Below are 13,010 nucleotides of genomic sequence, written 5' to 3'. Positions count from 1 at the left end.
TTACCAAATTTTCATTATCTATTATCTGTGGACAAATAGGTCCAATTTTTTGCTATAGTGAATAAATAATAAAAATGGGGCGTAAATATCTCTGTAGTAGGGAATGGAGTTTCTCTGGGTACATACCCAGGAGTGAAATAATTGAGTCATATGGTAGTTCTCTTTATGTTTTTGAGAAATCTCCAAATTGACTTCCATAATGTCTGTATTGATTTGCACCACCACCAACAGTGCATAGGGTCCCTCCTCTTCTCTGAGTTCTTAATGATGGCCACTCTAACTGGGGTAAGACTGTATGTCGAAGCCGTTTTAATTTACATGACCCTGGTGATGATGGGCGTTAAGCCCTTTTTCAAGGTAGCTATTGGTTATTTTTTGTGTAAGCTGTATATTCAGTTCATGGTCCATTTATTGCTGGCAGTTTTGTCCCCTTGCTGTTTAATTTCTGCGGTTGTTTATAACTTGACTATTTGCTCCTTGTCTGAGTGTGGTTGCTATAGCTCCACTGCCCTTCTGTTAGTGTAGCTCATAGTCCCCTTTGCTGTACAGAGGGTTATTTTCGCATAGTCCACCTGTTGGTGCTGGGCCTGGCTCCCACGCAGCTGGTGTTCCAGTGGAACATGCCTCTTCTAATATCTTGTGTTTTCTTCTAAAAGTGTCAGGGCTTGGGGTTTAAAATTAAAGTTTGTGATTAATTTTAAGTTGATTTTATACAAGGTGAAAATCACAAATCTAATTTCACTTTCTGCAGATAAGAAATCCAGTTTTCTTAGCACCATTTGTTAAATGGGCTTTTTCCCCGAGAGTATATTTTTGCCTCCTTTGTCAAAAATTAGGTAGGCATTCTGCAGGGCTTTTAAACAGTAGAGCCCACGATGTGGGAACCCAAGCGCTCTGAGAGGCTGTTCTGTAAGAACCAATGCAGCAGGGCCAAATGCAGCCACCAGTACGAGACCATACCAGGTGCCACCAGAGCCACCACTGGCATTGTGGTTTAGTGAAACTTGTGTCTCCCTCCATAAATGGCCTAACCTCCCTCCCAGGCTTCTCCCCTCTTTTATCCAACCATTATGTCAAACTATATTACTTTGAATTTGTGGCCCTGCTCTTCAGATGCCAGTGTGTGAGCTGTTTGTGGCCGACATCTGGAGGCCTAAGCAGCACTTTCTGTCATTGTCCTGGTGACTGAACAAAATGAGAACAATCTGAGATTCCTGAGTCCCTGGGGATCCATTTCTTCACAGCCTGCACTCTCATGGCTCTCCTTCTCATAGTGAAGGGCTGCTGGGACTTGCCTGTTGGCAAGGTCTCAGCCTGTTTCAAGGCTTAAGTGGAGCAATAAAGTGCCCTGAGACCTACAGTGGCAGAAGCCAGCTGCTTAGGTACTGAGCAAATACGAGCCCTAGGCCTTCCCACTCTAAAGTTGGGTAACATTGGAACTCGAGAAAGCTATATTATATCAAGATATTGTCACTATTTGAAACAATAGTGTCTTGTCTCAACTAGGGGAAGAAACCGAAACAACCTATTTTTGTGTCTCAAGCTGATAGGGCAGGATCTGTATTTTCCTGATGAGAATGTGTAGATCTTCCTCTTGGCCACACTCCTGCAGATCAGGGGCATTAGTTACAAGTTCGTCTCCTGCCTGGAGTTCATGGGTCAACAGTTAATGGTTAATTCCCAGGTACGAAAAACAAAGCAGGATGTTACAAAATGAATACCAGTGACAAATACAGTACCAGCCAGGTGCCAGCAACTGAACTCGGTGTATTGAATTATCAACTCTTGATCCTCAGAGCCTTTTAGGACCAGCATGCTGTCCTTCTCTCCCAAGGGGCAACTGTGTGTATGTGATTTAGCTATCTGTCACAGTGTCACAACTTGCAAGGGAAAAGGTTCATTTTTGTTCAGATATTTTAGTCCATGGTGACTAGCCTGGCTCTTCTCGTCTGTTACTTAACCATAACTCGGTAGGCGGAGAACACCTGCTTACTGCACAGCAAGTGAGGCAAGAGACAGCAAGGTCCAGGGTCCCTGTTCTCCTCAAGGGCATGCGCCCAGTGGTCTAACATGTCCGTGCTAAAGAGTCCTTCAGTCTTCAGCAAAGTTTCAGCAAACAGACTTGCTCCCTTACAGTATTGTGTCATCAGTGGGAGACTGAAGTGTCCCCCTGTTGATGGGGAGCAGCTCTTCCCTTCAGTCTGTCTGGGCATGAGAGGTCTGTCGGCTCTGTTTCTCAAAATGTCTTTGTCTCCAGAAATGACATAAATATCCCTTTGTTCTTGAAGGAAATTTTGCCAGATGATTTTGATTGTTTGTTTGTTGTTCGTTTTTTCCCTTGGTGTTGTGTCATCCTGTTGTTTTCTAACACCCATGGCTTCTGGTGAACAATCAACTGTTACCCTCGTTTCAGGATACTCTCTCTGACGAATGCATTTCTCTGTGGCGCCTTTTATGATTCCCCATCTTTGGGTTCTGAGAGTTTGCACGTCTCGGTGTGTGAGTTTATCCTGCTCAAAGTTCAGTGAGCTTGGATGTACTCATACACACTGCCCATTGGGTTGGGGCTGGGTTAGTTTCATTTAAATGACTTTCTGCCCCTTTCCCTCATTTCCTTTTGGGACTTCTATAGTATGCATGTTGATACTTTGCTTCCTGGACTCTCAAGCTCTGTTTGTCTGTTTTTAGTCAGGGTCTTACATAGTCCAGGGTGACCTCAAACTTGCTATGTAGCTGAGGATGACTTTGAACCCTGATCCCCTGCCTCTGCTTCCCCTGTGCTGGCATTACAGGGCGTGCAGCACCATACCTGGCTCTACTCATTCTTTTTCTTTCTTAGACTTGGTCACTTCAGCTCTAGCTGACTTCTAAGGAAGATGACTCTGATTTATCTTGTAGGTCACCGCTCTCCCTTCTACCAGTGCAGCTTTTCTGTGGAGTTCCTGTAGTGAATTCAGTTTGGTTATTGTATTTTTCTTTAAACATTTGGCTTCAAGGAGAAGGGGAGGGGAAGAGGATTTGTTCTTCTAAATATTCTAATTGATGGCACTAAGACAAATCACTGGACCCTGAGAGAAACTTTATCCAAGACAAGTATCCATGCTGGATGCAGCAGACGAACCAAAGAGCACAAGATCAGATGTTTAGAGGTCAAACCCCAGTGCTTTCCCTGGTGCTACCCAGCTAATCCAGGACTGTGGGCTTCTCCCCACCCCACCCCCCGCCCCCAGCCACACTTGAAGCTGAAGAATGGGGCATAGAAGCAGGCTCACCCACGTGCTTACAAAGATCAGCCTCTTTCTCTCTTCATTGAAGGATGGTTAAAATCAGCTCTCTAAAAGGAGTTTTGGAATAGTTGACATCACTCTTTCAAACTCAGTAACTTCTTCTGTGGAGGGGCTGATCCTACGCTGCCTGCCTCCTTGGCACGTTCTATGATGTTCCATTCTGAATATGACAAAATTAAAACATAGGAAGACTTAGACATTTGTTCAGAACATGGAGTCTGCCTCTAGATCAGCATTTCTCAGTCTGTGGGTCACGACCCCTTTGCGGGGAGGCTGACCCCACCCTTCACAGGACTTGCCTAAGACCATCAGAAAACACAGATGTTTATATTATGATTCTTAACAGTAGCAAAATTAGTTATGAAGTAGCAGTGAAAATAATTTTACAGCTGGAGGGTCACCACAACACAAGGAACTGTGTTAAAGGGTCACAGCATTAGGAAGGGTTAGAACCATTGCCTTAGGATCTGGTCTACCCACGCGGCGACAGTCCTCCCTTGGAATTTGTACCTAAGATAGTTTCACCTTCTCCCTTATTTGGAAGCTTCAAAACCATGTTAAAATAGAGACAGTAAGGTGCTTGGTTAGCTCCAACAACCTAGATCAGGACTTGTCTCCACGGCATGCCTCAGGGACACAAGGAGCCCACATTGTCCCCACTCCGCACTCCTCCCACATCATCTTATAAGTCTTTCCATACCGTATGCTTCCTCACTTCTGTGAAGTCACTGAAACTGGCTATTTTGCGTAGTTCTAAACCTGACGTGCTCTTACTCTCCCTCCACAGGCTCAGCTACAGGAGAGGAATGACCCTCAGCAGCTGCTGCTGGACTCCAAGCACGTGTTTCCTGTTCTGTTCCCGTTTAACCCGTCTTCTCTGACCATGGACTCCATCCACATCCCGGCCTGTCTCAATCTGGAGTTTCTCAATGAAGTCTGAGGATGCGGGTTTGAGGCTGTCAGCTGAGAGAATGCTAGATCTGTTAAATATGCCCAGTGTAGATCAAACCGTGTTAGACCGGCAGCGGGGAGCATGGAACTGAACAGTGGGGCGCACATTTGTCGTTAGTTTTTGTACATGCTGCTCAGAAAACACTCTGAATGTAGACAATTCGTTAACGCTGTGCTTTCAGGTTAAACCAAGACACATCAGAACGAATAGCCACTGTGTAGCTCCAGTCGCCATATAAAAATGCCAGTTCTAGAGAGTGGAAGTGCCTAGCTTTGATCTTTGTATATAACTTGAGAATGTCCAAACTAAGATAATATTAAAAACACATGATGGAAATTGCCTTCGTGAGTCTTTCAAGAAATAATGATACCAATAACCATAAGAATGACATATATTGAAAAACCAAAGGTGTGGATGATCTTGGGGTAAGATGCTTTGAGAACAAAAGCATGGGCCTGCGCCTCAGGAGAATCCTTCAGTGACTTAATATTCACTGATGCCTGTTGAGTGAGGGGTGCTGGTATGACCTCCAGACCAAGCCTGTTGAACATTGTTTCTAAGCAAACTGGATGACCCAGCCGTCGATAGGCTCAAGCTCTTTTGATGTCTCAGGTGTGTGGGAGCACTAGCCATGCTGCCGTCACAGATGCCAAGGGTGAGAAAGACAGAAAAGTGCTGTCTCCACTGCTAGTCAACGCCCTGAGAGGCAGTAAGTTTCTGCAACAATACAAGTATGGAAATGGTACACGAGAATGAGGAGCTTTTATTTGCAGGTATAAAACCAAGCCAGTGTGCTGCTGATTCCAGGCCCCAAGACCATAAGGGAAACAGACTCAAGAACCCAGTGGTCTGAAGAGCCTCTGAAGGAGACTGCGTGATCATTAAGTCTTACCCAAAGATTTGTGTTTTTTTTTTTTTTAAACTGCTTTGAAAGACTACAATAGCTTAGACCAGCTTTCACTTCCGAGTTATTTTCAACACTTTTTTTCAAAGTTTAAAATCAATATAAATACTCTGCTATGAAATAAAAGATTTAAAAGAATATTTAGTAATGATGTAACAGGCTTATGTGTTTGCGCCTCAGAATTTTGTCTTGCTTTTGGGGACCTTTTTGGACTCAAGAACAGAGGTTTGGTTAGACAACCCTATATGGTCTTTCTACCCATTGCTACAATCCATATTTATTAAGAGTATGCTGTTCCTATGACAGTCACGGGTGGTTTGCAAACCTTAGAAGAGCTTGAGATCTCTCCATACTTTAAAAGAATTCAAGTGTCACCCAATTTAGAAGGTTTTGGGGAATACAACACACCCCAAGCCCTAAAATCCTGTGCTATTACAGGTCTATGTCCTCTTTGCCTGCTGGGGACAAGCAGGAGACTAAATCCGGCAACAAATGCACTGTCCCCTGCACTGTGTCCTGCACCATCCCTTCTGGGGCCACAGGAAGCAACCCAGCTGCTCTTAGGTATCTGTCTCCAGGAACAGCCTCCCCCCCCCCCCACCCCCCCCACTGCTCTCAGTTACAGCCCCTGACATCTGTATCTGACCTTTCAACCCCCAAATGTAAACTGTTTGGGAACCCAGTTTAAAACAGTTCTACCTGTGGCTACCTTTTTAAAGTTGTTTATGAATATAATTTGCTTTAGCATGCACTTTAGTGTTCAAAATTGACTCATGCAAACACTCTCCTTAACCCTCAAGAACTCCCAAAATGCCTTCCTGCTAAGCATTTTTAAGAAGCCATGACTTCCTAAATATGGCTCTCTGACTTTGGATATAGTCTGAAATCATCATCCCCCCCCACACCATTCCCCAAGGTGGGGCATGACTCTCCTGTCACTGGTTGGTCACTAGTTAAAAGCTTAGTAATTAGTCAAATGGGGGAAGTGGGTAACATGCATGAAGTAACAGCTTGAGTCTCTTGCAGAGGACAGGAATACTTCACAAGTACGGCGGCTGGAGGGCATCATGGCCTCCCTACCTCACCTCATCCTCAGAGGCTGAAATGGACCTTTTGAGAAATGCTAATCTTTTTTAGACATTTTTATTCTGTGTCCTCCCCCCCCCTCCCCCCCGCAATGAGTTCCCTTCCTCTTTTAAAGCTACTTCTAAACACTTCCCAACTTCATGCCGTCAATACTATCTTTGAACTTAAGTAAGTGCAGCGCAGGTTTGAGGTCTTCACTGAGTGCTTTTGCTTCTGAGTAATCACAATCCTGCCATGTGCCTTTAGCAGTTGCAATAACTGACTTAGCACGTATTTCCCAGAAGAAGTTGTTGTGGGAAGAACTTAACGTATGGTGTAGCATCCTGTGGACTTCTGATTTACCTCGTGAAAGAACACACCTTAAAGACTAATCACATATTCATAAATCTAACATTTGTGTTTTGAGGATTATCATATAGGCACTAACCATGTCCCTATAGTAACAGGTGTATTTCCATATTAGTTGTCACTGGAGCAGACATTCTCCCTGGCCACCCCAGCTGCAGTTAAGGGTTCCTATAGGTCCTCTGACAGGTCAGACCCAATGGTAGGCTTTTCCTACCTCCATGGAACATGTCACAGGTGCTGCTTCCCCTGGTTTTTCTTGGGACAAAATGTTAAGTGCTTTTAACTATGAATGCATTGAGAATTATGGCAATAAATTGGAGTCCAATTCTTTCCATTAACTAAATTCTCGAACACTTGACCACTGAGTAAGTGGCTGCTAAATGTGACAGCCCAGCAGCTGCCTTAGGGTTTCAGTGCTGTGAAGACACCGTGGACTGCGGCAACACCCATAAAGGAAAAACATGTCATTGGAACTGCCTTACAGTTTCAGAGATTTAGTCCATTATCGTCATGGCGGAGAGCACGGCGGTGTGCAGGCAGACATGGTGCTGGAGAAGGAGCTGAGAGTTCTACATCTTGATCTGTAGGCAGCAGGAGACTGTCACACTAGGCCCAGCTTAAGTATGAGACCTCAAAGCCCACCTCTACAATGATGCACTTCCTCCAACAAGGCCACACCCCACAGCAGTGCTATCCCTGTGGGCTAAGCATTCCAACAGTCTATGGAGGCCAAGCCTATTCATTCCACCACAGCAGCTTCTATTTCTCCTCAAAATGTTTGCAGCTGGTTTCTAAAGTTAACTTCCTGTATGAGTCAAATAATCAAGATTTCCTTTTTGACACACTGATGCCACAATCACAGAACTGGAATTACAGAGTGTAGGAAATAAGATTAAGGCCAACGACAAGATTTTTTTTTTTTTTTTCATAATGAACATCAGTAGATACTAAAAATTGTTTTCCTAAAATAAGACCTGGGACAAAAAAGATGGCTCATGGGGTAAGAAGCACTTGCCACGCAAGCCTGGCACCCTGGGCTCACTCCTCAGAGCCCACAGTAGCCTTTTGACTTCTACATGTGAGCCATGGCACATGGGTCCACACTTACACTGTAACACAGGGGATTGACCACTGGAAGCTGACTGCTGTCTGAAGTCATACCATTAAAGATCCAGATTTGGATATAACATTTTGCAATCAACTGGCATTTAGATGACGGCTTGCCTCTCTGAGGAATTTCACAAAATATTCAGGGTAAAGCTAACAAACACTACAGAAGAAATGCTACTGAAAATGTTTTGTTTTGTTTTGTTTTCATTTTAGGAAAGTCTGTAAACTACAGCTGTGTTATAGAAAAATGCTTGTAAAGGTTACTGTAATTATTCCACGGTGGATAAAAATGTGTGGAAATAAATACTTTTGAATAAAGTGGTGTATCAGATCTGAATGAAATTTAAAATGATGGCTTGACTAAACGTATTGGCTAAAGTTTACACATTTTTATGATTTCTATGCATGCATGCATGCATGTGCATCTCTGTAAGTGTATGCAGTTGTATGTGGCATGTAAGCACTTGTGTGAACATGGGGGACCGAGAAGATCGTCTAAATATTCTCAATCTTTCTGCCTGTTCTTTGAGGCAGAGCCTCATCCCTGATCCTGGGGCTCTGTTTTCTCTCTTAGGCTGGAAAACGACAAGCCCCAGAGACTCTTCTAGCTTGGCTCTGCTCTGTCACCTGGCTTGTCAGACGGGTGCTGGAAACTGAACTCTGGTCCTCATGATTTTTGAGCAAGTGATTTTACTCTGAGTTGTCTCTCCTAACCTCTTCAGAGAGAGAGAGAGAGAGAGAGAGAGAGAGAGAGAGAGAGAGAGAGAGAGAGCACCTGCCCACACCAGTTCATGTGGAAGGACTAGGAGAGGATGTTCCATATCTTCCTCTACCACTCTCTACTTTATTCCACTGAGACAAGATGGAATAAGGACTCTTGCTGGACTGGAAGCTCACTTTCTGGTCTAGGCAGCAAGCTTTCAATATCCATTCATCTCTGTCCCCCAGTGCTGGGGTTACAGGCACGCACTCCTGTGCATCCAGCTTTTTTGTATGTAATACGGATTTGAACTCAGATCCTCCTGCCCGCACAGCATATGCTCCAGAACAACCTCCTCATTCACTATTTGTTAATGTTCCCTAGAGAAATTGCATCCTCGGGCCTAGCTTCAGTTATGCATGATTAAACTAGGGATTGGCACACAGCCACCTCTCTGTTAGGGATGGAAGAGGACTTTCTCTAGAAGACAGCAAGGTTTGTTGAGCAAGTACTTTAGAGCTGTGGAATTCAAGGCAGTTTGGGGATAAGACTAGCAGACTGATAGACCAGAGCCCAGAGACAGACCTAACAAATTGTACATTTAACTGTGGTAGAGGTGGTGTTAAGCTGGTGATAAAATTGTCTAAGATCTCAGAAATAAATCATTTCCACTGATAAGAAGACAACACCGTGTTGGCTGTACCCTATAATGACTAAGATCTCAATGCTTTTTTTTTTTTAAATGTAAAAATTGACCACTCTAAAATCTGCATATAATAGTAAGAGCTCCTTACGATGGGAAACCTGTGCCTGGGAAGTTAGGCTGGTATGGAGTCAGGGAAGTTAGCTATGTGAGGTCGAGAGGTCGGTAAGGAGTCAAAAATAAAGCAGACCAGTAACTAAACATCTGGACTGAAGCATGCTACTCTTACTTCCTACCTAGGAAAAGGCATCAATACCACCCAGAAGGGCTCCCTTGGCAGCACATACATCCAGGAGTGCTCCCTTCGGTGTACATATATAAAACCACTCAGGAGTGCTCCCTTTGGCAGCATATATACAAAACGCCCTGGGAGTGCTCCCTTTGGCAGCACCTGGGAGTTGGTAAAATTTACATCTCCAGCCCTAAATGTGTAAGATAAGGCACCTTCATAGATGCTGTGCTCAGACATTCCTCACTAGGAACCGCTATCGAAATTAAATGTTCACCGTGGGCAAAGGTGTAGCTTACAGGTAGAAGGCATGCCCAGCGTGTAGCAGATTCCAGGTTTTGTCTCCAGCTCTGCATTTTAAAAAACAGTAATGTTCCCAGTGTGCTTGCAAAAAGTCTCTGAATCCAGATTTCAACCACAGGGCATATTCCTTTTCTCTGGTGACAGTAGGATACAAAGGAAGCCTTCACCTTTAAAATGTCATGTCAGGCTGTGTTTTATACATGATACTCTTACCAGTCAATGGCTGAGAAGGAAAAGCAGCTCCAAACCTGGGAACTGACTAAAGCCCACGTGGTTGGCACTACCAGATTGACATATGATCTTACAAAATGCCCACACCAGCTGTGGTTGATGCGATGAAACAAGTCGACATATGTTTATTTAAGCACAGGCAAAAAGAAACCATGGAACACTACAAATCCTAGCTACTATGAGAGGTGCACTTCTTCACAAAGCATGGCTTTGGCCAAGCTCTAATCAATCTCTTAAAGCTTAGACCTCTGGTACTACGAATTTTCTCACACAGAAACCCGTAACATTGTATTGTCCAATGACATCACGGTAGTCTTAGTTTGACTTTCCTTACCTTAGACTAGATCTCTATTTATTTGTTTTAAGACTTCACTGTGTACCTTGGCTAGCCTAGTACTTACTAGTACTTAATGATCCCACCTCCAGACAGGCACTTCTGCTTCTCTGAACCCTAACCAAACACAAAACTCTACCACCTTCTTGCTGAGATACCAGTCAATTCCCTGAGTTCTGTCCTTGATGCACACTTCCCTCCTAGCACAAGCATGAACTACAAATGTGTTTCTCAAGCTGTCTGACTAGTAGACACCTAATGTTGTCAATTTCCACCAACACTATGGCTTTACAGGCTAAACTTTTACTCAAGGATGCAGCAAGATTTGCTCTAAGTCATATTGCTACATGACATTTTAACAAAGGTTTCTTAGAAACTGCCAACAGCTTACAACCAAATAAAAAAGGAAAAAGGCTCTCAAGTCAAGGCCAAGACAAGGCCTCGTAGCCACCAGAACTCGTTAAAACAGGGTAAACTTAAAATAAGCAAGTTCTCAAGTGAGTGCCAGTCATTTCATGTCTATAGTTGATTTCTTTATCCTTGTTTGGCAACCTGAACCTCCTGGAGAGCAGATATTTGTTGTAAGTAAAAACCACAGCAGCAGAGCTACTGTTTGCCGTGTAACTCAAGTTCTCACCAAACCAGACTGTGCGCATCAGCAGCCTCCCACTTGCACTGACACAGGGTCTCCTTATCTAGTCCATGCTGAACTTAACATCTCCTTCAACCTCTCTCTCAAGTGCTATGACATCAGGCATGTGCCACAGTATCAGCATCATACATTCATTGTAAAACTATTGCAGCTCCCGCAATGGCACCTGCTCTCCTCAACTGCCAGCACTGTAACTTCTAGCAACGCTGAATATTACAGCAAGAGGGGGGGAAACTGTGTGAACCATGGAAACGGGGCTCAGAAAGTGTGGGAGAAAGGACAGAAGCTGGACCGTTCTGAGACCATGATAAACTCTTAAACAGTAGAATTGACAGACTTACAATTGACCAATTTCCAGTTTTATATGAACACATCTTCCCCTCCAATATTAACGACAGAAAGAGATAAATAACACTGGAGGCTAACCCTGTTAAGAACATAACAGTAAAACTACCTCAGAAGTCCCATGTCTAGACCCCTAAGTGATATTTTGAAAGGCATAATGTTACAGGTGTACCTACCTAAATTACTATTAAACTACTTTGTAGAGAATACTTTAAGTAACTTTGTAGCTTAGTTGAAGGAGACTGTGTGTGTGTGTGTGTGTGTGTGTGTGTAGAATGTCAATCTCCAGAACAAATGGGAAACAGAATGGAGCATAAGACACTTTTCCATTCTTCAGTAACATCTTCCCATGTTTTCTTTCTTGCTACTGTTTCTATCCATTTTTGCCCTGCATGACTTTAGTTGCAGATACTAAATCTTCACCCTTAAACATTTCTGTGCACAACTACAAACAAAACAAAACAAAAACCCTCCAAAAGCCAGTCTCCTAAATGCCAGTTAATTTGGGGCTTGTCTTGGCCTGATTAGATTCAGGGCATTTAGGGGAAGAATTCTAAAATCGAGTTCTGTCCTCCGTGCACAAGAGAGTCCATGGTCTCCTGACTGGTGACTCTAAGTTTGGTCATTTGGTTAAGAAAATGCCTCAATTCCTTGTCTGACACTGAAACTGCGGATATTCTTACACATACTTTGATTTTCTGATTTTCTCAGGGCCCACTCGCATTTATAATTACAGTCAACAGTAAACATGGAAGTCCCTTTTGGTAGTGACTTGGAGGGCAGATGAAACAGAAGAACCTATGTAAGAGCTTGAGCTTTGCACAGTGACAACATAAAAATTCCTCTCTAGAAAACTATAAACACATGGCGAAGTGTTCACGAGGTGAAGTAAATGTGAAATTTTTATGTGAACCAGCAAACAGTATGTTCCCCGACACGAACCTTCCCACTTGTCTGTATTCACAAACATTTCACAAATGTTTTCACAAAAAAAAAAAAAAGTAGGTTAAACTCGGGTGTGGTGAAGCACGCCTTTAATCCCAGCATTTAAGCGAAATCACATAATTCATAGCCTAGTCTATAGGACGAGTTCCAGAACAGCAGGTAACCCTGTTAAGGAAAAAAAACGGGAGAGAAAAGATTAGATTAAAAAGGCAGACCCCACTTCAAGGGAGCCCGCGAAACATACACAAAGCCAGATTAAGGATAGACAGTGTTAATAGAAAGCAACAGAACCACACACGCCCTGTTCCCACGCTCAGCCCAGGCCACTTGGCCGCCCTTCAGGGCCCTGAGCTGCTATCCCCCACTCCCGCCCCCCATTCCCTCTCTGCTTAGGCCGCCTCCAGCTCGCCTGGCCTCAGTATTCGCAGCACACTCCATCACCTGGTTCCCAGAACTCAGATTGCGCAGTGGTCATGTCATCATTGGCAGGGCTCACAGCCGGAGGCCTGTGTACCCCTAAATCTGTCCCCGCCCCCAAGCCTGGCCTCTCTCTCGGTCCCTCTCCCCTCAGCTCCCCGCTCCAGGTCCCCTGACCCCATCACCTGCCACGTTTTCATAATCCTCTCAGGCTCCAGTCCAGCAGCGCCGGCTACAAGAGGCCTGATCATATAAGGAAAATACTCGGGCTCACTTGGGGCTGCCTCGGGGAACCCAGGCGCTCCCTGCTCTACCCCATTCCCCTTCCCTTCTCTAGACGCCCCAGCCACCCGCCGCTGCAACCCTAGGACCTAGCACAGGCCTCCGCCAAAAGGCTGCGCAGGCGCAAGGGCAGACAACCCCACTGCACAGCCGTCAGCCCCGCCCCCTCCCCGTCGGCCCCG

The 13,010-nt window shown here is 44.5% G+C and overlaps 1 protein-coding gene, 1 long non-coding RNA gene and 2 other non-coding genes across 11 annotated transcripts in view; 1 reads left to right on the top strand and 3 right to left on the bottom strand.

Annotated features, from left to right (window-relative positions):
* Positions 1-4,575, top strand: part of Myo5b (myosin VB) — a 301,927-nt gene extending 297,352 nt beyond the window's left edge. For all 8 annotated transcript variants that reach the window (XM_034518119.2, XM_076912462.1, XM_076912461.1 and 5 more), the window contains one exon: positions 4,075-4,575. In XM_034518119.2, the coding sequence (XP_034374010.1) occupies positions 4,075-4,227 (153 nt within the window). In that variant the 3' untranslated portion in view covers positions 4,228-4,575. The remainder of the gene's footprint in view (positions 1-4,074) is intronic.
* Positions 4,576-12,201: 7,626 nt separating this feature from the next.
* Positions 12,202-12,977, bottom strand: LOC117719993 (uncharacterized). Its single transcript, XR_004608251.2, has 2 exons — positions 12,732-12,977; positions 12,202-12,294 (listed from the first exon to the last, which is right to left on the bottom strand). It is a non-coding gene; the product is annotated as an uncharacterized LOC117719993 (long non-coding RNA).
* Positions 12,540-12,618, bottom strand: LOC117720288 (small Cajal body-specific RNA 18). The gene has a single exon (XR_004608303.1).
* Positions 12,708-12,847, bottom strand: LOC117720296 (small Cajal body-specific RNA 17). The gene has a single exon (XR_004608308.1).
* Positions 12,978-13,010: the final 33 nt, after the last annotated feature.

This window comes from Arvicanthis niloticus, chromosome 14 (assembly GCF_011762505.2).
Source record: "Arvicanthis niloticus isolate mArvNil1 chromosome 14, mArvNil1.pat.X, whole genome shotgun sequence".
Lineage (NCBI taxonomy): Eukaryota > Metazoa > Chordata > Mammalia > Rodentia > Muridae > Arvicanthis > Arvicanthis niloticus.
Note: the sequence above shows the minus strand (reverse complement) of the source record. Positions and strands in the feature narration are given on the sequence as shown.